Here is a 22,482-nt window from a genome sequence, read left to right on the forward strand (position 1 = left end):
AAACATGTCTAAGGATTTCCACACAGAGGAAGACTTGCATTTTTTTGCCCAGCCATATTTATTTGAACCCTAATACACGGACGCACCAGATACACGTCAGCAGCGTCTTACGTCATCAGCGTCACTGCGGACTCGTGAACGCGGATCCCCAACAGAACCGGAAGACAATACAATGCTGAATAAAGTCGTAGTTTTTGTTATTTTTGGACCAAAATGTATTTCCGATGCTTCAAAACATTCTAACTAACCCACTGATGTCACATGGACTACAGCTTTGATGATGTCTTTATTTCCTTTCTGGACAAGGACAGTATACCGTTCATACATTTTCAATGGAGGGACAGAAAGCTCTCGGACTAAATCTAAAATATCTTAAACTGTGTTCTGAAGATGAACGGAGGTCTTACGGGCTTGGAGCGACATGAGGGTGAGTCATTAATGACATCATTTTCATTTTTGGGTGAACTAACAAACATAATTTGTTCATGTAACTTCAACATCTTGGAAGTCATTTTAAGCGATCCAATGAAACTCTGAGCTGAGTGTTAAATGAACACTGAAGCAGTGTTAAAGTTAATGAGATAATTAAGTGAATAATTGAGTGATGATTGAGCATTATTGAAGACACCTGATGTTAACAAGCAGAATCCCTGAAGGAGAAAACCGGAATTTCAGGTCACGATTATGGAGATGAGTGTTTGTTTTAGTTGGGCTCTTGACCCCCACATTATTAACTTTAGATTATGTTTGGCTGCTGTACATGAGTTATAACAGCCAGAGGATCACATAGAAAAGGTCATCTGATGATCTTGGTTGTGTTTAACAATCATTGTATCTCAATCATTTGACCTGAATTACTGAACTCATATAGAACTCAATTCTGAGATAAGTTTACTTCATGGATTATAGCAGCACTGCCGTTGTAGAGCATACTATGGGTCGTTCGCGAATGAGTCGGCTCTAAGAGCCAGCTCTTGTAGGTGAACGACGGGAGCTGGCTCGCATATCTGAAGAGCCGACTCTATTTTTAAAAATATAGCCTATAGAAATTAAATCATTATGTAATAATGAAATAATGAATGAATTTTATTTTATTTAAAATGATTGACTAATTCAAAGAACAAAAAAATATTATAGGCCTTTAGAAAGGCGCACACATTCGTTTCGACTGTCTGATCAGCCTCACATTCTGTTCCTGTCAATCATACACGAGGTGTCAACCAATTATACGGCATGAGGGAGGGGCCGAGCCATTGTGTGTGTGTGTGTGTGTGTGTATGCGTTCATGCTAGTTATACAAAACATAACTAGTGAGATAGTTAATGCTGGTTATAACATGCCAATAAAGAAGAGAGAAAAAGAGGGACCAGTTTAATCCTTTCAGTTATTTATTTCTTTAATATGGGTTCTATTATGTTGTTTAGATTGTATTTGTTTTGAATGTTGTTTCTATACATCAAAAAGTTGTAATTTAAATACAAATGCTTAATAAAAAAAGTGCTTAAATGCACTTTTAAAGACATTGTGAGTATGATTTCATTTAATAATTTAATTAGAATTGTTTTCACACCTATCATAGTCAAAACTTGATTTTTGTAAAGAGCCGTTTGTGAGCCAAAAGAGCTGGCTCTTTTCAGTGAGCTGATTCGAACGAGCCGGCTCACGAAAAAGAGCCGGATTGCCCATCACTAGAGCATACCATTTTTAGCCTTTTCAATGGAATCCAAATGATCAAATCAATAAAAAAAGGAACTTTAAAAAAAAGTAGTTTATTTAGGCACACACAGACCTCAAGAATCAGCCTGTGAATCTCAACAATGCTGACAATTATAAAGCATGTTGCAGTGCATTCTGGGTGCCACCAGTCAAAACTCATTCATGGCTCCCATCATGCATTGCTACATGAATAAATAATGAGTTTATGTTCAGAGGTGATCTGTTTGTCACCATTGCTGTGATTCATACGCTAAATATTGATGTCTGTGTGTGCCTGTGAAAGTTTTTCTTTTCTTTTTTTATCTGATCATTTGGATTTCTTTGAAAAGGCTAAAAAAAAATGGCATGCTCTACAACAGCAGTGCTGCAATAATCCATAAGGTAAACTTAACTCAGATTTTGATTCTGTATGAGTTCAGTGATTCAGGTCAAATGATTGTTATATAATGAATATGTTGAAACGCAACCAGATCACATGTTCTATTTGATTATCTGGCTGTATAATTCAGATACAGCAGCTAGACAGTATAATGATGTGGGGGTCAAGAGCCCAACTAAAACAAACACTCATCTCCATAATGGTGACCTGAAATTCCAGTTTTCTCCTTCAGTGATTCTGCTTGTTAACATCAGGTGTCTTCAATAATGCTCAATCATCACTCAATTATTCACTTAATTATCTCATTAACTTTAACACTGCTTCAGTGTTCATTTAACACTCAGCTCAGAGTTTTATTGGATCGCTTAAAATGACTTCCATGATGTTGAAGTTACATGAACAAATTATGTTTGTTTAATGAAACCCAGTTATGGGGAACCAGTGGAACTGGTTTACATAAAAAAGCTAAGTAAAGACATTAGTACCATTACCGATCATTTTTTTGAGTGAAAGTTCTTGAAACTAAATGAAAATGTTTAGTGAAATTAGAAAATATGTAAGTTATCGTTAATTTAGTTGTATAGGCTATGTTCTCAGATTCATTTATTTTGTTCTAATGTAACAAGTAATAATCTCAAGGTTTACTGCTTTACACGATTCTTTTGTAGTGTGGTTTTGGTGAAGTGCACTAAAATAAACATTCACCTGTGTACCTTACTTCTCACCGCTGATTCGTGGTGGCTTAGAGGGCAATTACTCAGTCGCATCCTGTCGTTTCAAAGAATAGTGTAACGGCGAGCTCGTCAAGTATAAACGCCACTTCCGTTTGGGGAGGAGCGCGCGCAGGCAGCGGAGGCTCGCGCTGCGGAGCCAGGTGAAAGTATAAACAAGGCTTAAGTCCCAACACTGTAAAACTCGACGTACATCCACATCACATGTGAACGTACGCGGTAGAGTTACACTCACAGGACACTGCACTTATTTCCAATCACAAAAGTTCATTATTTGGTCGTACTTTCAAGTTTTGCCGGGTAAACATTTCATTGGCGTTCTGTTCTGACATGATGCACTTTTTCTGAGCGCGCGCACATTCAAACAGCGCCGAACTGGACTTTATCTTTCACGTCTTATTTTTGTTGGCTCAGACCCCTCTGCTAGCGATGGGGGGCCGAGACTGAAAGAGCTACATAGAAAAATATGCACCAAACAAGCCACTTTGAAATGTTGCTGTTTTCATGAATAAAAAAGTTGGGTGACCCTCCTCTCAACAGAGAATAAAAAGACATGACCACCCCATATTTCCCTCCGGTCCGGTGGTCCATCCCATAAATACCGAACGGTCCCTTACACAAACTAAATGCATCTGTTAAACTAACTATCCCTATAAAAGGTTGATAGCAAAGTCCCTTACCTTTATATAAAGTATTTGCTATATTACCTGCTTATTTTTTTGGGATGGTTAACAGTTAAAAAAAAAAAAACTTAAAAACACCACTACAAAATGTAATAAAAATATTTTATTTCAAATACATATCAAAGCAGTAAATTAAAATCTATTAAGTGAACAGAAGACAAACCAACAAGAAAATGGCCAATAAAAGTAAATCAAGGATTTGTTCACAAATTATCCTGGAGTTCACCTGTGGAGAGAGAAGTGGTTTCAGAAAATTCATTAAACACAATAAAAGTGGTATTGCCTCATAACAGCAGATACATACAGTCAAACGCTTCCGGAAAGACGGTCAGTTACTTCTATTGCTCTCCCTAAACACACACAAAATATTTTTCTTAACCTACACTTAAATACTGTGCTTATTAACCATGCATTAGTCCATGGGGCAGTTTACTAAAAATGTTAAAAAAATTAATTTAAAAAAGCGTTTTGCCTGTTTGTTTACACGACAACGGCGTTTTGGGGAGCCTGGGAAACTTTTAAAACTGGTTTCAAATTGCAAGTTTTTTAAAATGATCTCCGTGTAAACAGATGCAAATACACATGACGTGTTCAGTCTACAGTGTTGTTTCCTCTATGTATGGGTTTTCATGTTTATTTTTTATTTTGTATTTGGTAGTTTCATTCCTGTAGAAGTTCTATCTGTTATGTCCTTTATGTCTGCTTATTGTTTGATACATAAAAATAAAAATATTAAAAGTCCATAGCGTTTCATCACCATCTAATGGCCTGGCAGCAGAATTCAGAGTTACGGACCCGGGGATTATTTTGACGACGAAAATTGTCTGTAAGCGGAGAAAACAGGAAGAATTTCTCAGATTTTAGCATATAGTTGTCGTGTAAACATAGCCTAAATCTAATCAAACAAGAGCTCCCAGCTCAATTGAACTATTTCTTTGTACCTGTTTGGCATTGGAGGTTTTGGAAGACTTGTTGCGGGGGCGTTTTCTCAGGCCACCACTGGCCCCTGGGGAGGTTTTGCAGGCGTCTTCATGGAGCCTGAGGCCTCGCAGAAGCAAACTACCTCCACCGCTGCTCTTCGGCGTATTAGGAATCATGAACACCACAGATTGCCTTTGCTTAGACTAGAGATGAATAGAATTAGGTGCGTGTGTGTGTGTGTGCACATCACATGTCACAAGTAGCACGAGTACATTTGTGGCAACAGAGTATACAAATAGCCAACAGTACACTGCATGGGTAAACATTTATGCCAAAAATCATTAGGATATTAAGTATGTATGTTCAGTGAAGATATTTTGTAAATTTCCTACCATAAATATACAGGTCCTTCTAAAAAAATTAGCATATTGTGATAAAGTTCATTATTTTCCATAATGTAATGATAAAAATTAAACTTTCATATATTTTAGATTCATTGCACACCAACTGAAATATTTCAGGCCTTGTATTGTTTTAATACTGATGATTTTGGCATACAGCTCATGAAAACCCAAAATTCCTATCTCAAAAAATTAGCATATCATGAAAAGGGTCTCTAAACGAGCTATTAACCTAATCATCTGAATCAACTAATTAACTCTAAACACCTGCAGAAGATTCCTGAGGCTTTTAAAAACTCCCAGCCTGTTTCATTACTCAAAACCGCAATCATGGGTAAGACTGCCGACCTGACTGCTGTCCAGAAGGCCATAATTGACACCCTCAACCAAGAGGGTAAGACACAGAAAGAAATTTCTGAACAAATAGGCTGTTCCCAGAGTGCCGTTTCAAGGCACCTCAGTGGGAAGTCTGTGGGAAGGAAAAAGTGTGGCAAAAAACGCTGCACAACGAGAAGAGGTGACCGGACCCTGAGGAAGATTGTGGAGAAGGGCCGATTCCAGACCTTGGGGGACCTGCGGAAGCAGTGGACTGAGTCTGGAGTAGAAACATCCAGAGCCACCGTGCACAGGCGTGTGCAGGAAATGGGCTACAGGTGCCGCATTCCCCAGGTCAAGCCACTTTTGAACCAGAAACAGCGGCAGAAGCGCCTGACCTGGGCTACAGAGAAGCAGCACTGGACTGTTGCTCAGTGGTCCAAAGTACTTTTTTCGGATGAAAGCAAATTTTGCATGTCATTCGGAAATCAAGGTGCCAGAGTCTGGAGGAAGACTGGGGAGAAGGAAATGCCAAAATGCCTGAAGTCCAGTGTCAAGTACCCACAGTCAGTGATGGTCTGGGGTGCCATGTCAGCTGCTGGTGTTGGTCCACTGTGTTTTATCAAGGGCAGGGTCAATGCAGCTAGCTATCAGGAGATTTTGGAGCACTTCATGCTTCCATCCGCTGAAAAGCTTGATGGAGATGAAGATTTCATTTTTCAGCATGACCTGGCACCTGCTCACAGTGCCAAAACCACTGGTAAATGGTTTACTGACCATGGTATTACTGTGCTCAATTGGCCTGCCAACTCTCCTGACCTGAACCCCATAGAGAATCTGTGGGATATCGTGAAGAGAAAGTTGAGAGACGCAAGACCCGACACTCTGGATGAGCTTAAGGCCACTATCGAAGCATCCTGGGCCTCCATAACACCTCAGCAGTGCCACAGGCTGATTGCCTCCATGCCACGCCGCATTGAAGCAGTCATTTCTGCAAAAGGATTTCCGACCAAGTATTGAGTGCATAACTGAACATAATTATTTGAAGGTTGACTTTTTTGTATTAAAAACACTTCTTTTATTGGTCGGATGAAATATGCTAATTTGAGATAGGAATTTTGGGTTTTCATGAGCTGTATGCCAAAATCATCAGTATTAAAACAATAAAAGACCTGAAATATTTCAGTTGGTGTGCAATGAATCTAAAATATATGAAAGTTTAATGTATTACATTGTGGAAAATAATTAACTTTATCACAATATGCTAATTTTTTGAGAAGGACCTGTACACAAAAAAATATATTTTTGTGAGTGAATGCAGCACAATCGCAAACATAAATGGACAACTTTAAAAGGCGGTTTTCTTAATGTTCAGATTTTTTAGCACCCTCAGATTCCAGATTTTCAAATATCTCACCCAAAATATTGTCCTATCCCAACAAACCATACATCAATGGAAAGCTTATTTATTATTGATGTATAAATCTCAATTTCACAAAAATTTACTCTTGTGACTGGTTTTGTGGTCCAGGGTCACTTATACAGAGTGAGTGTGTGTGTGTGTGTGTGTGTGTGTGTGTGTGTGTGTGTGTGTGTGTGTGTAAACTACCTTACCTGAGAGTTTGAAAGTGTGTTGGCATGCCTGCTCTTAAATGTTGCTTTCCGAGAGATGCAGTTCACCGACTTCTTCAGCAGCAACAGCAGCACATGGATTGCACATTTACACATCATTCAGAATAGATTAACTTGATATTTGAAAAAAAATATTTTTTTAAAATGGAAGTTTATTAAACTGTTAGAAATTAAGTTTGCATGTTTTTTTGTTTTTTGAGAATCAGATTTCATGCATCAGGATCATCTATTATGAGAGTGAGAACATGGAGGGAAAAGAAAACAACTCAGTTGGCCAAAACGGAGTAAAATCTGCAGTTTGCTGTCGATGCTGATATTTATATGGACAGAAAGTAAAATGAAATTATAATGCTTGTAATGTATATCAATCAGATCTTTATAACAATATAGCAGATACTTGCATAAAATGCATATCAGTCGTCGCTCTATATCTGTCAATAATATCTTAGTAAAATATAAGTTTTAAAAAATAAAATGCAAAACAATGATGATTGAGAGAAAAACAAATAAACCTTCCTCAAAAGCCTGATGATCATATTTTGAGACTCGTGATTTTTCAAAAACAATTATGTCTGTATAATCAAGTAAACCCAAGTTGCTTCAGTCCAGTAAGTGTTCGTGAAATATTACTGACAATATCAATATTATTCATACGTTTACTTTATAAAAATTTCACAGCAAAAAGACTCTGTGAGCTGATGGTGGGCGTTTTACAATTATGATATAAGGCTTCTTACTTGCTAAAAAGTATGAACTATAAATTAAATGACAGGAGGAATGTAGTGGATTGTGTGCAACAAGTTTGTCAGCAAAGTTGATCATGTTGAGGCCTTAGAAATTTGTGTATCAAAAATATGATACAGTAGGCTTTAGGGTTAAAGAAAGAGCATTTAAAATTACCTTTACAATTCAAAAAATTAACCTATCCTATAATTTAAAAAAAAAAAAATATGTACATATTCTCGTTCTGTCGTACCTCAGGTGTGTCCGGGACATGCATATGAAATCCCGACCTCTTCCGAACCTGTGTGTGCGAGAATTCAGTGATTCACGCATGTGCAAAGCGGCACTGTAACCATTACATACTGTATATACACTGAACTAATCCTTTAATTTTCATATTAGGGTTAACTATCCCTATAACTACAAGTTCTGATGTGGATCACTTCAAAATGAAAAATGCGCTATATTCGGGAAATGAAAAAAAAAGGTATTTTTTAATTAAGTTAGTATTGTGGCTTCATGTAAGGTCAGACATGCATGTATATTATATATACTTTTAGACTTTCTCTGCATCTCACGTCCTCATTGTCATCGATCATCTTCCTCCCCTCCTGCAGACGCTTCTCAGCAAAGTCCACCTGAAAAACAACGTTGCATGTTTAACTAAACTGAAAATGACAGTAGCTTAAAACAGGATTCAGTGTAAACCACTTTGGAGATTTTTACTTTAGCCTTCGCCTGGTTTTGCTGCATCTGAAGAGCCTGGTTTTTATGCTGTAACTGCTTGAATATTATCTTCAGCTTCTCCAGGAGCTCCTTATTCTGCAGCTCCCATTGTCCAGCAAGGTTTTTCAGAGCGAGGATGGAGGCGTTTTGTTTTTCCAGCTTCAGCTCCAGTTGAGCTCTAAGCCTTTCAGATTTCAGCTCTCGATCCGTCATCGTGGTTTTAAGAGCATTTATTTGAGCGTCTCTTTCTGAGGAAAGAGTTGAAATCTCAGCCTGAAGTTCCCTCACAATCTTCTCAAGCTCCTGAGCTTTTTCTTGGAGGGTTTCTTGATGGCAAATCTCATGTCGAAGCAAGTCCTTCACTTCAGCCAGCTGGTTCTGTAGAGAAGTCAAGCTTTCCTGCAACACCTTGTGTTTGGTCTCTAAAACAGACATTTCTTGTTGTTTCTGCACTTCATTTTCACTGTAACGGCAGATCTGCTCTTTAAGAGAGGTTACTTCTGCTGACAGAACCAGAATTTCCTCTTGTTTTTCTGATGCGGCTGAAGAAGCAGAGTGAAGCTCTTTCTGAAGTTTAACAGTCTCCTCATGCTCTTTGTGATTTGATTTGATCAATTTGTTTATTTCAATATTTTGTTCCTTCACAAGCTTCAGCTCATGGTCAACAAAGTCATACTCGTTCCTCAGATTTCTGATTTCTTCATCTTTTAGGGAAATCTGCTCTGACAGTTCCAGAATGTGAGTTTGAAAGCTCTTGATTTTGTTCAAATCCTGACAAGAAACAAGTTTGCAAATTAATAAAATTATTTATTTTTTTGCATCCTAGCAATTTATGATAAACACAATGAAGTGAGATTCACTCAATTTACATTTCATTTATTTCATCAAATAAAACAAATTAATACCTCTTTACATTTTAAAACATTAAATAAAGTTTTATATTTATTTTTCCATTTAATAAAACAAATAATTTTTAAATGGGTAAATACATTTTAAACTTCTTATTTTATTTTAACGTGATAACGTGAATTAAATTACCAAACAATCATAAACAAAATCAAAACTATTTTATTTAACTAGATTTTAAAACAAGTCAAACAGTGTGAAAAGTCAATTTAAAAATACTAATTTATTGTTTTATTAAATTGACATATAAACTTTATTTAATAGGTTTAAAAAAATATATAAAACATGAATTAAAAAGTTTAAAAATAGCCAATTTAATAAAAAGAAAAATAGAACATTTAAACCTGCTTAATTGATTCATGCTTTAAAATTTAGTTATTAAATAGAAACAAAAATTGTTTAACAACATTAAGCATTAATTAAACAATGTTTTTAATATGTTTTTATATAAGAAGTTAGTTTTAAGCTAGAAAGACATAGGAAGGGGAGGAAATAAAAGTATCTCACCTGAGCAGTGAAAGTTTGGTTCTCCTCCATTAGGTCATGCATTTTCTTCTCTTTCTGATAATTTTCCTTTTTTAAATCTTGGCACTGCTTCAAGAGCTCGTGCACTCTGCGAAGAAGACTGTACAAGAAAAAAAATGGTAACATTTTACAATAAGGTCTCATTTGTTAACATTAATTAAAGCATTGACTAACAAACTAACAATAAGCAATTTATTTTAGAATTCATAGAAATTTCTTTAGTGTGTGATGTTGCGGTTTGAGCATGAAAAACTCTGTACATGTCCAAAGCACAAAGTTCCTCCAGCAAGAGTTAATCTCTATTATCAGTGTCATCCTCCTTAATAAAAATACATGTTAGAGTGCAACAGATACAACTTTTGATTAAATTATTAGTAATCATTGAAATTAACACTAACTAGGACCAATACTTCTAATCTAGAGCATCTATTAATCTTAGTTTACTTAACTAATGTAGATAACTAACTAATGTTAACTAGATTAAACCTTATTATAAAGTGTTACCAAAAAACAAACTTTCCAAACCCATATTTGAGCCCACACAGACTTGAATACTCAACCTTAAAGGGGACCTATTATGCAAAATTGACTTTTACATGCGTGTTGTATACACAACCACCGTATAATGATAAAAAATTTTTTTTATATTTCATGTAAATCAGTTTATCAAAATGAGTTGGTCGTGTTTTCTATACATTCTGACATCTAAATATCTCCTTGCAAGAGCAGATAGTGGAAACACAAGAATATCTCAGCTAAGTGATAAACATTGATAAGATAAATGTTCTGTTGTTGGCCGTATCAATGAACATAGAAAAACAATTGAAAGGTTGTGCAGTGGAATGGAAAATGTGCTCTATGTAAACGCACTAGACCGATGCGTTTGACCGATACGCTCATGTCTTGCATCTTTTACAACGTCTAGTGCAGGAAATTGCATTCTAAAAACACAGCGCTCAAGTTAAAGCTGCTAAAGTTTAAACAAAAAACACGTCCCAACACCCTGTATTTTCCACTATCCACATCTCGGATTTTAGACAAAGACGCACTGTCCGTTAATGGAAAAAAAGAAAAAAAAATCTGCAAGGTCCATCTAGAGCGTTTACAAAGAAAATAAAGAAAGAGCAAAATATATTCAATAGACCCCATACTGTTTCTCCTGTTTTGTTGTATCTAGAGTATCTGAGGACCAGCTCAGCTGTAAAGGCACAGCCCTCTTCTGGAAAGGGGAACAGCAGCTCATTTGCATTTAAAGACATGCACAAAAACAGCATTGCTGCATCCCTATTCGCATACTGTCCGAATTAGTGTGTCCAAAATCGTAGCGTTGAAATTAGTTTTCTAAAGATAGCCGGTTAGTCTACTTTTTCTGATTAGAATCTGAAGTGCAGATCCGATCCACACTTATAACTGCTAATATTGCCCACAAACCATTGCCCGTTGGACGAGGATTCAATCAGAATTACAAATACAAATAAAGTGTAAAAAAAAAAAAAAAAAGGTGATGAGCGCTTGATAAACTTAAGATTGAGCCACTGTAGTCACTTGGACCATTTTAACGATGTCTTTAATAACTTTTCGGGGCTGGCAAGATTCAATCCCTGAAGAAGCCTATCGACTAGTATGGAGGAGTGATCCAGCTCTCAGATTTAATCAAAAATATCTTAATTCCTGTTCCGAAGATGAACGAAGGACTTACGGGGCCGGAACAACATGAGGGTGAGTAAATACTGACAGAACTTATTTTTGGGCGAACTATCCCTTTAACTTTTAAATGCATCTGATGCATATTGCAAACATGAGGACAGTCTAGGCATGAAAGACCCACGACTGGCAGATCAACATGCTACTAATTTAAATTGACTGTGGAGGGTTTTCACTGTGACAAGATTGACAGGGCAGTATAAACTGTGACAGGATGCACATAACTAAGCAACAGAGCGGTCCGTTAAAGACGCAATTATGAAGAAGAGGTTTGTCCCAAAGCTAGTCTCGCGTAGCCAGAGCTTCAGACTGACAGCAGAAGGTCTAGATGCTATCGCAGCTGTTCTTGCCCAAGAGGACGTTTGACTAACAAGTAACGCAACCAATCACAGTTCGTTTTGTTCCGCGTCATAAGGGGCGTGACAATACAATGTCGATCTCCCTACAATAACAGACCGGTGTGCATAATAAATTATTCATTCAAGAACGTTGTGCAAGTTTACTGCAACAATGGAGCAGGCAACTTCCCATAAATTTGAAAATCGTTTAATTGATCCTGGTAAGCTCATCGTCACAGTTGTAAACATATCGGCTTTCTTCTTCCACGAGGGGTTTTGGCGTTACGGCATTTGTTTCCAGGCGGACAGTTAAAGAACGTGACGCACACACACACCTCCTGGACATTCTGTAGAATTCAACCAATCAGATCGTGACTTCAAAACTCCTGAAGTGTTCGCAGGAAAGTGTGCCATATGCATCAGACGCTCAGCCAACAGTCCAGTCCGTGTGCGTCACGTCTAAGGCTGAGACTATCCCAAACCTAGCCTACTCTTATGCTACACACTCAAAAGTATGTACTTTTTCTTCACAAAAACAGTACATATTATTAAGGCACAGTAAAAGTAGACGAATTTGGAAGAAAAATCCTTTCCTTTTCCTTTAAATCCTCCCTTGTCTGGCTTATGTTACTCTGAGCAATGCCTGAACTTCGTATTTTGAGCACTTCTTGCGTTTTTGCCTCTTCATGATGACTTGACTTTAGTCCTCAGTTGTAAGTCACTTTGGATAAAAGAGTCTACTAAATGTAAATTTGGACAGCACATTTGTTTGCTTCTCCCCAAAAAGGGGCATTTCAGCCTTGGTATTTTTCGACTACAAATTTATAAAATGTTAAATCTAGGTTCCAATACAATAGTATATAAACTTAGAAAGTTTTGTACATTGTGTTTCAAATCTTGAGGTATAGATGCTGAGATTCAAAGAACGGTCAGGCTGATTGGATTAGCATCTATGCATTTGAATGACACTGTTTTGCTGATGAGATCAGGGCTGGGGAAACTCCGATAACGGGCTGACTCCTGTACTTCATTTACATGCTTTGTTCAGATGGTCTCCACCTCTATGCAAATCCCTCCCCCTTGAAAGGTATAAACTCTGTGCTGAGCTATTGACTTAGGGTTGTGCGTCGCTGTAGTCATCCAAGTCTAATTAAACACACGTGAATAAGCTTATCAATGTCTTCATGTCTTCATGTCTTAAGGCTACAGGCAGCTGAGTTTATCAGATTTGGAGCTAAACTCTGCAGGACAGTGTCTCTCTAGGACGGACGTTACTCATCCCTGGTATAATAAATTATCTGGGGGGTATATTGAGCCGAAACCTAACAGACACATTCTGAGGACACCTGAGACTAATATTACATATTTTAAAAATGGACATAATAGATCCCATTTCCCCTTCTTGCGTCTCACCTCTCGTTCTTCTCCTGCAGCTCCAGAAGAGCAGCTTTATGGTCTGTCTCCAGTTCTTGCTGTTCTCTCAGCATTCGGTCCACCCTGTGCTGCAGCTGGACAATCAGACCCTCTGTGTGCAAAAGAGACAGAAATTCAACCAAATTCACACCAGAGTTAATTCACTAGAGGAAGCATAAATGAAACCTTTCACTGAGATGATGTTGATCTGTTTGGCCAGTTCTTTCTCCAGCTCGTCTCTCACATCTGCCCCATGCGCCAATTTTTTCCGGAGTCTCTTCAACAATTGTGGCGTGCTCATTTTATCCTGCACCGGAGAGCTGGAGATCAAGAATGTGAGTTAAGTCCCTTTCACAAGGAGCACAACGTGATATAAAGCTAAGCGAATCGCCGATGAACTCAGCTTTCACACTGAACCAGAAATGATTGATTGCCTTCAGCTAATTTACGCCAGGACGATTGGTGGCGCTGACCAAGAATACATTCTCCTCGTGCATGCACCTCGTTCCCATTTGGCTTTAACATTGTCGGCTGCAATGCTGCTAAATTCAACAGGAAATTAAGATAAACTTGGTACAACACAGAAACCATCATCGAGTGCGTGTAATAACTTCCGACTGCGATCTAAAGTGGATTTTGATTAAATAAAGGGCAGATTTGCATTATTTGTAGTGTTTTATGATAAACTGAACAATACACCTGCATAGTATTTCTTATGTAAGCATTTCTCATTCTGTTCTAAAAATATGCAGAGCCGCACGAAAAACGCATGCAGAACATCATCGTAATCATATTTATTTGGTTTCATGCTTCATCTGTAGATTTGTTTATCTCAGCGGTTTATGAACAGGAATCAGAAATTAACACAATGTCATCATTCAGAAGGGCAGGAGTTATGATCACATAATATGATTGACAGCTCTGGAGCGAATGAGCTCTCTGACCCATAACAGACACGCAAGGAAGAAAACAGCACTCTGTAGGTGATCAAGCTCTTCAGATCGAATAATTCAGTGGAAAATGAATAGAAATGATAATCTAGATAAAGAACATGTAAGAATAAAACGGTTTCTTAGACATGATAAAAACTCAACATCCATTCTCTCTCTTCCGGAAAACTTTTCTTTGGGGTTTACACAGGTTTTTAAAACAGCAGCACAACTCACACCTTTGGGCAACAGCAACGGCTCGGGTAAGCTCAGTATAATTTTTTTTAAAAGACACTGCTCAGAAACATAAAATCGTGCTTTGTCGTGTTGCGATTGATCATGTCGAGTGTGAACTGTGAATATCTCCATAGGGATCTATCGTTTCAATTCAAGACTCATCTCGATTTACATTTGCGTCGCTTAATCTCGCTCCGTGTGAAAGGCCATTTATATGGGATTTTACATTCAGTCAACTCTTCACTCCATTATACAATAGTAGGGAAAAGTATGTGAATCCATGCATTTACAACAAGCTGGGTATGATACAGCTATAATGTAGCTCAAATACAAATTCACCATGATACACTTTTTCAGGAGTCTTCGATTAATAGAAAGTTCAAAAGAACAGCATTTATATTGAAACAGAAATCTTTTGTAACATTATAAAATTACTTTACTACTTTTATTCAGTAAGGACCCATTTTATTCAGTAAGGACCCATTAAATTTATCAAGTGTGTCAATTTCTTTGCCTTTCCTAAAAAAACAAAAACAAAACATCTTGAATGGTAGTGTGTGGGGTTTACCACAATATCAGATGATGCAATGAAGCAAGAAGGGGACTTACCTGCCCGAGCTGCCGGACACAGTGACACGCTCTTGAATCTGAACTCTGGGTTTTTGGAAGTGGCTGGTGAACGGAGACTCATCATCATCATCATCATCATCAGTGTATAAAGGCGAACAGCAGCTGCTCTCACTGCTGGAGGTGGAGAAGGTCATGACAGCTACAGGGTGAGACAGAGAGAAGGTTAACACACCTGTAAGGATACAATACAATCATTAACTCTTACCTCCCTCATTTCTAGGGTTGTGAATCGAAAATAGATTCCAATTTTGGAATGGAATAGTTGAGGTCAGGAACCAGAAACTTATAAAATTAATTTTGATTACTCTTTTTGATTCCTTTGAGCATTTCAATATGACTTTAAACCATTCAAGCGCGATACGACTCACACGCTGTTTTCTGTGCTGCAGACATGTGTAACATTATAATGGATTCGTGCAGCTCTTAAAGTGACAGCAGCCTAACATTCCTGCTGCAGTCTCTATAACACTAATCAAACAACAAGTTAAAGAGAAAATTCACTCGTTCTTGACTGAATAACTTGTGTAACTATCTTTGTAATGTATATTTTATTTATAAAATGCAGTTATTTTACATTTGATTAGTTCCTGTACCTAAAATCTTAAAACACTATTTTAAATCGTATCTTTCAGTCGTACCCATTTGCTGTGATTGCTAATTTTTTATTTTTTAAATCGCGTTAAACCACAGCCAAACATTCCTTTAGTAAGTGTTCTTCAGCCAGTTGATTTTTGTTTTATTCAGCTACAATTAAATGTTTTGCAATAAGACTAAATGTGAATAATATCTTAGATTTTTTTTACCTTCTTGGAATCGAAATCGTTCAAATAAAAACAATACCCAACCCTACTCATTTGCTAATGCCATGCTAACACCAAGTTCATGGGTTTAAAAAAAACACTACATTTACATGGACTGATTTTATATAAAAAATAAAAAAAATTCAAAGAGTGTATAAGCAGAAAGAAAAAAAACACATTTCTTCAAAAGATTAACATCACTACAATTCAATAAGCTGTACTTTCCCTTAGCAAATGTGATAATGGTGCTACTTACAGGCTTTGGTGAGGAATTTATTTAGGTTATCGTCTAAAGACAGACCATCAGCATCATCTTCGATAAAATGAAACATGGATGCGATCATCAACTGATACAGAAAGACAGAGCAAGAGGGTGAGTTCAGAAAATTCACAGTCACAAACTGTCGGTCAGTATTGAACACTCACCGCTGTCTTGGTGTCCAAAGGCACCATGTTGTACTTTTTAAAACTGCAGTAACACAGAACAAGCACCACCTGCACGCACGCACGCACACACAACATGGAAAAAGCATTTTCAGTGTTTAGGTAAAAAAAAAAAGAAAAAAAAAAGAAAAGTTTAAACACATATTCAGAGTTAATGGCTTTCATGTTTTTGAATAAAAAACTTTGAATAAGAAAACACATCAATAAGAAAAGTTATAATGTCTTTAATACAAGCAGGATAACATAAATTTTTTTTAAAAACGTATCCAAATGAAGGTAAAATAATTTAACATCATGAGGAGTTCTTGGGATTTATAATATTTAAGAAAACATCTGACTTTGTCACAGTTATGAGGTCAACTAAATTGCTTTACTGTTCCTATAATTCAAACATTGAAGCATGGTGCTAGCAACACCAAGGTCATGAGTTCAATTCCCAGCACATGCATGAACTGCTAACTCTGAATGCAATGCAAGAACAGAACATTTTTGATTTGCAAAAAAAAAAGGGGGGAAACAAATTTTCATTCAGAAACTGATACCATGTTCATTGCATTTTTAATGCATTATCATATTAAACGCATTATATATTATAAAAAGTGTCATATCATTGACAAAATCTTAAACAAAGAATAGCAACTATAATGAGCGTCTTATTCAGAGCACAAAACAACAGAAACAAACACACACCTTGGCAATCTGAAGCTCCATCTCGATTCCCTGACTGATCTTCTGGAACATGACGGATGCCTGTCTTGGGCTGAACTGAAAGGCATCTGCGTGTAGAAGGAAGTAAAGGTAAGCAGTAGTTTATGCAGAAGCACATGTGTGTGGAACCATCGCACAGGGAGCCCGATCACTCGACAGGCCCTGTCGGCAGGAACCAGCATCTCTCTGTGTGGCGTCCAGGACTGCGGCACTGCTCTGCTCTGCAGACACACTGGGACAAACCACAGTCTGAACATTCACAGTCTGAACATTCACAGTGATGGGACCTGGGATCGAACCTGCAACCTTTCTATCCACGGTCCAAGTCCTTATCCACTAAGCCACTGCTACTGTTACACTTTCAAATAGGTGTGTAGTTGTGGTATGAGTTGATCTATCAGTGTCAGTGTTTCTGAACTCCCTGAAACGCCTCCATTGTAGTCTTGAGTTTCTTTCGGGAACAAACACTTCACAATAATTCTCATTTAAATAGTTCATACACAGAATAAAGGGGCGTGGCCTGTTGAGTTAGTTAGTGTGTTGATACTGCCGGTTATGGTAAGAGCGGGACACTTCCCAAACACACGAAGCACTTGACCAATCACAACACACTTATCCAGCCGACCAATCAGAGCACAGTGTGCTTCTCAGAAAAGGAGGGGCTTCATAGAGACAGGAACTAAACAAAGCGTTACTGACAGACTGGGCAGAGAGGAACTGCAATAATGGACAATCTGGGGAAATTAAAGCGCTTTTTTTTTTTTACATTTAAGCATGAAAACCTGTTCTAGTAGACCTAAAGGGCATACTATGTCCTCTTTAAAAGACTGGACTAACAAGTTTGCATTTGCTACTCACCCTGCAGTACGCTGAAGAGCATTTCCATCATATTAGGAGATGGTGACACAAATAAATCGTCACAGGACTCTTTCCTTCCTCTACAGAATAAGATGACACATTAACCAATACATTTAAATTTATTCATTTAACAGATGCTTCCACCTAAAGTGACTTACAAAATGAGGAACACCACAAGAAATCTGTCATGTTTCCAGAAATATTCACAGTATTAGTAAAAAAAAAAAAAAGACTAGTAAACAAGCTATGACAGAAATATAAAAATTAAAAAAAGGAGTTAAATAAATGACTACTAGTGATATTTATATTTTCTCAACAGGTTTTTAAAACGGATATGAATTTAGTTTGCATCTGATTTGCGAACATCAGATTTCATGTGGTATTTTGCTTTTCAGACTACACAAAAAACAATTATATATATATATATATATACATACACACACACACACACACACAGGTGAAACTCAAAATTAGAATATCATGCAAAAGTTCATGTATTTCAGTAATTCAAATTAAAATGATGGTGATGGCGCAGTGGATAAGACACATGCCTTTGGTGTGAGAGACCCGGGTTCGAATCCACTGTGAGACACCAATGTCTCCCTGAGCAAGACACTTAACCCCTAGTTGCTCCAGAGGCGTGCGACCTCTGAAATATAGCAATTGTAAGTCGCTTTGGATAAAAGCGTCAGCTAAATGAATAAATGTAAATGTAAAAGGTGAAACTAATATATATATATATATATATGCATTATTATACTTTTCAGAGGGCTGACATTTCTGTATTTGCTTGAACGGTTGAGCAACTGCGTAGGAATTAAAGGTTCCGCACTGATAGAACATTTTCTATGTAGGTTGGGAACTTTTCTTCCTCTTCTGTACCATTAACTTGTGGTGTACCTCAGGGGTCTATCTCGGGCCTGCTGTTTTTGCTGTATTTGCTCCCTTTAGGCTTGATTCGAACATTCCATACCATTTTTATGCGGATGACACCCAGGTGTAACACCCTTTGAAAAATGGGGATAATTATGACATACACTCTCTGATGAATTGTCTTTAGGAGGCAAGATGCTGGCTGGCAGCTAATTTTTTAACACTGAATGACTTTAAAACCGAAATTGTAGTTTTTGGACCACCAGATTCTATTACACAGATTAATAACCATCTGTGTCCTTTAACTGTGAAATCATATGCCAAAAATTTGGGAGTGATTTTTGATAACGGCCTTAAATTCGACTAACAAATCAGTAGTGAAGAGTAGCTTTTATCATCTCAGATCCATTGCGAAATTAAAAGCGTTTTTAACAGTAAATGATTTGGAGACAGTGATTCATGCATTTATCTTCTCCAGGCTGGATTGTAACTCACTGTACCTTGGTGTGGCTAAATCCTCCTTATCCCGCCTTCAAATGGTACAAAACGCTGCCGCCAGGCTTCTTACTGGATCTAGAAAGAGGGAATATATTTTGCCTGTTCTTTACTCCATTGGTTGCCAGTCGAATATCGTGTTAAGTTCAAGCTCTTGTTGTATGTGTATAAGGGTTTAAATGGCCAGACTCCTTTCTACATTACAGATCTTCTCCACCGGAAATGTTCTAGGCCCTTAAGGACTTCAAACTATTTAATGCTGACTGTGCCACAACCTAGATTGAAATTAAAGGGTGTTCGTGTCTTCTCTGTTGCTGCTCCACATCTGTGGAATGATTTGCCGGAACACTTAAGGCTCTCTTCCAATGTTAATAGCTTTAAAACCTCACTAAAGACCTATTTTTTTCTCTCTGGCTTGTGGTTCAATGTAATTTTATGAATTTTTGTGTGTTATCCTGTTTGATTATGTATTTATGCATTTATTGTCTGAAGGGATTGTACAGCACTTTGGTCAGCAGTGGCTGTTTTAAACGTGCTCTTGCTCTATAAATAAAAGTGCCTTGCCTAAAAAACTTTTTTTTTTAATGATTTCATGTAATTTTCTAAAATTTTAATAAGCTGTAAGCCATAATCATCAAAATTATAACTTTTGCACGATATTCTAATTTTTCGAGTTACCTTATTTGGCATCAGAAACGCCTCCAATCAAAGAAAAGTAACCAACTAAGTGACAAAAAGGCATTTCTATCGTAACCATCACAGCTCACACTTTGTAGGCAAGCTTGAGGAGTCGATGACCGTCCATCATCTGGGTGATTTTGTTAATAGGCTCCTCAGGACAGACACTGTTGATCTGTCAGAAAAACATGCATGACATTTAAACACGTTTACAATGATCTTGACTAGTGCGATACATTAAATATGACAGTCAACTTACCCATGACAAAAGTGCTGCCTCCTTAATGGCATTCAACTCCATGATAGGCACTAGAAATAGACAACTAAATTCATTACACAGAACGTGGATTTATCTGAATAGATGCATCTAATGTGGCCAATAGAGCTCACATGCAAATGCAAAACCGCCAGCAAATTAAGAAAAAATCGTCATCAGTTTGCCAAAACATATGTGCTGCAAATACTCACAACAAGCCAATAACCTGAAATGTGAGTTTTTTTCTTTTCCTGATAATACGTTATGTGAGTATTTACATCACATTTCTGTATTTGGTTGCGTTGTGAGTATTTATGGCACATGTGTTGTCAATTATGAAAACGTTTTCTTAATTTGCAGGTGTTTTTTTTTCAATTTGCTTGAGTTTTCTTCAGTTGCAGCACGTTGAGCTCTCTCGGCCACCGTAAGTTTTGGATCGGTAAGTTTTTTTATAATGTTTTTAAAAGTCTCTTCTGCTCACCAAGGCTGCATTTATTTGATAAAAAAAATAAAAACAGGATTATTTTAAATATTATGAAAATTTAAAAGGACTTTTCTATTTTAATATATTTAAAATGTTCAGCATCATTACTTCAGTCTTCAGTGTCACATGATCCTTCAGAAATGAGTATAATGTGGATTTGATACTCAAAAAAACATTCATTATTATTATCAATGTTGAAAACAGTTGTGTAAAAAATTCAGGATTATTTTATGAAGAGAAAGTCCATAAGAACAGCATTTATTTGAAATAGAATCTTTTGTAACATTATAAGTGTCTTTACTGTAACATTTTATCAATTTAATACATGCTTAGCTTGATTAATAAAAGTATTCATTTCTATCATTTCTTTACCTCAAAAGAAAAAAATCTTATTGACCCCAAACTTTTGAACGGTAGTGTTAAATGTTACAAAAGCTTTCTATTTCAGATAAATGCTTTTTTTTTTTTTTTTTACTTTCTATTCATCAAAGAATCCTAAAATAAAAACTGTAAATAACTGTTTTCAACATTGATAATCAGAAATGTTTCTTGAGCATCAAATCATTCAACAGGATCATGAGACACTGAAGACTGGAGTAATGATGCTGAAATTTTATATATATATATATATATATATAATTCAACCTTGATCACTGGAATCATTTTACTACATCCACATAGAAAACAGCTGTTTTAAATTTAAATAAATAAAAGTGTGTGTATGTATATATATATATATATATATATATATATATATATATATATATATATATATATATATATATATATATATATATATATATATATAAATCAAATAAATACAGCCTTAGTGAACTGAAGATACTTTAAAACCATTAAAAATCTTACCGATCAAAAACTTTAGACTGGAAGTGTACATATAGTCAAAAGAACAGCAGCAGCTTTCTTAACAACTATATAACACTAGATACATTAAACTCGATATGTTGTATTACAAAACTAGTCAGGCATATACAAATACTTGAAAACTTGTAACATAAAAAGATTAAACTACAAATGTTCAAAATGTTGGGTATTTTAAACAGTTTTACCTCCTTAACATGTGAAGCGAACCTATGACCGTTTCAAAAGCTTCAGAAACACGCAGACTATGTGGCTTGGTGTATCCCTGATGTTTCAATAATGCCAGAAAAAAATGTCTTCATGAAAGAATCAATACAGGTGTGCATAATTACTTGAATCAATGAATGACAGACGTTTTACCGCCTCGACCAAACTAAGCAGCTGGGCGTTCATTGGTCATCAAAATATATGATGACGCAATACTCAGTCCTCTATGCTCATTGGCTATCTAAAATTACGTAGCCAATAGAAACACTCCTCTTTCCGAAACGGCACACGTTCGTTCGTAGTAATCAACGCAACAAAAGTTTAGCCATTCGTATATCAAAAAATAATGAACCAGAAAAAGGAAGGATAATAAAGAAACCTCAATTTAATTGTGATAACCTTAAATTTGGGAACTTGGTTTGAAATATTTTGAATTTCTAGCAATGTTAAAGTGCAATCAATTCATTTTAAACTGCAAAAAATGTCAGTAGTATGTTCCTGCACAACCGGAGGCTGCAGTTTCAGGGCCCCAGTTTTAGGACCGCAGTTTCAGGACCCTAGTTTTTTTTGTGACAGCGCCACCTACCGAAGTGGATGATATAGAGGCGGCAGCGGTTTCAGGACCGCAGTTCTAGGATCCAGGTGGTTTAGTTTGTACATAGTATCAAGATCCACCTATTATCTTAAGTCTTGTTAGAAAAAATAAAAGAAAAAAAAAATTATATAGCCTATATATATATTAACAAAGAAGATTATGGAATAGAAAAGCTCCTACGGCAGGTGGATTTTAGCAAGTAGCATCTAGCTACATGACACAATTTTAAATATTAATATTACACTTTTATACTTAAAGCTCACTTTAAACCACCATCGAGTATTTGTATCATA

At 36.6% G+C, this 22,482-nt stretch overlaps 1 protein-coding gene and 1 non-coding gene across 3 annotated transcripts; both read right to left on the reverse strand.

The window, feature by feature from the left end:
- Window positions 1–3,590: 3,590 nt before the first annotated feature.
- LOC143715385 (uncharacterized) lies at window positions 3,591–21,744 on the reverse strand. 2 transcript variants are annotated; one of them, XM_077207131.1, is made up of 18 exons: window positions 21,576–21,744; window positions 20,025–20,074; window positions 19,855–19,940; window positions 17,720–17,799; window positions 16,844–16,929; window positions 16,136–16,204; window positions 15,966–16,056; window positions 14,889–15,048; window positions 13,300–13,433; window positions 13,114–13,225; window positions 9,647–9,758; window positions 8,228–9,001; window positions 8,056–8,139; window positions 7,755–7,802; window positions 6,761–6,829; window positions 4,451–4,633; window positions 3,814–3,859; window positions 3,591–3,735 (listed from the first exon to the last, which is right to left on the reverse strand). In XM_077207131.1, exons 2-17 carry the CDS (start codon window positions 20,064–20,066, stop codon window positions 3,848–3,850), a joined length of 2,142 nt encoding a protein of 713 aa, XP_077063246.1. In that variant the 5' UTR covers window positions 20,067–20,074; window positions 21,576–21,744; the 3' UTR covers window positions 3,591–3,735; window positions 3,814–3,847. The 2 variants fall into 2 exon arrangements, with proteins under 2 accessions (XP_077063246.1, XP_077063245.1); XM_077207130.1 differs by lacking the exon at window positions 3,814–3,859.
- On the reverse strand, window positions 16,979–17,107 carry LOC143716820 (small Cajal body-specific RNA 14). Its single transcript, XR_013196269.1, has one exon.
- Window positions 21,745–22,482: the final 738 nt, after the last annotated feature.

The sequence above is a fragment of the Siphateles boraxobius genome, unplaced genomic scaffold (assembly GCF_051911475.1).
Source record: "Siphateles boraxobius isolate OS27281-9 unplaced genomic scaffold, OSU_SipBor_1 6, whole genome shotgun sequence".
In the NCBI taxonomy this organism is placed as follows: Eukaryota; Metazoa; Chordata; class Actinopteri; order Cypriniformes; family Leuciscidae; genus Siphateles; species Siphateles boraxobius.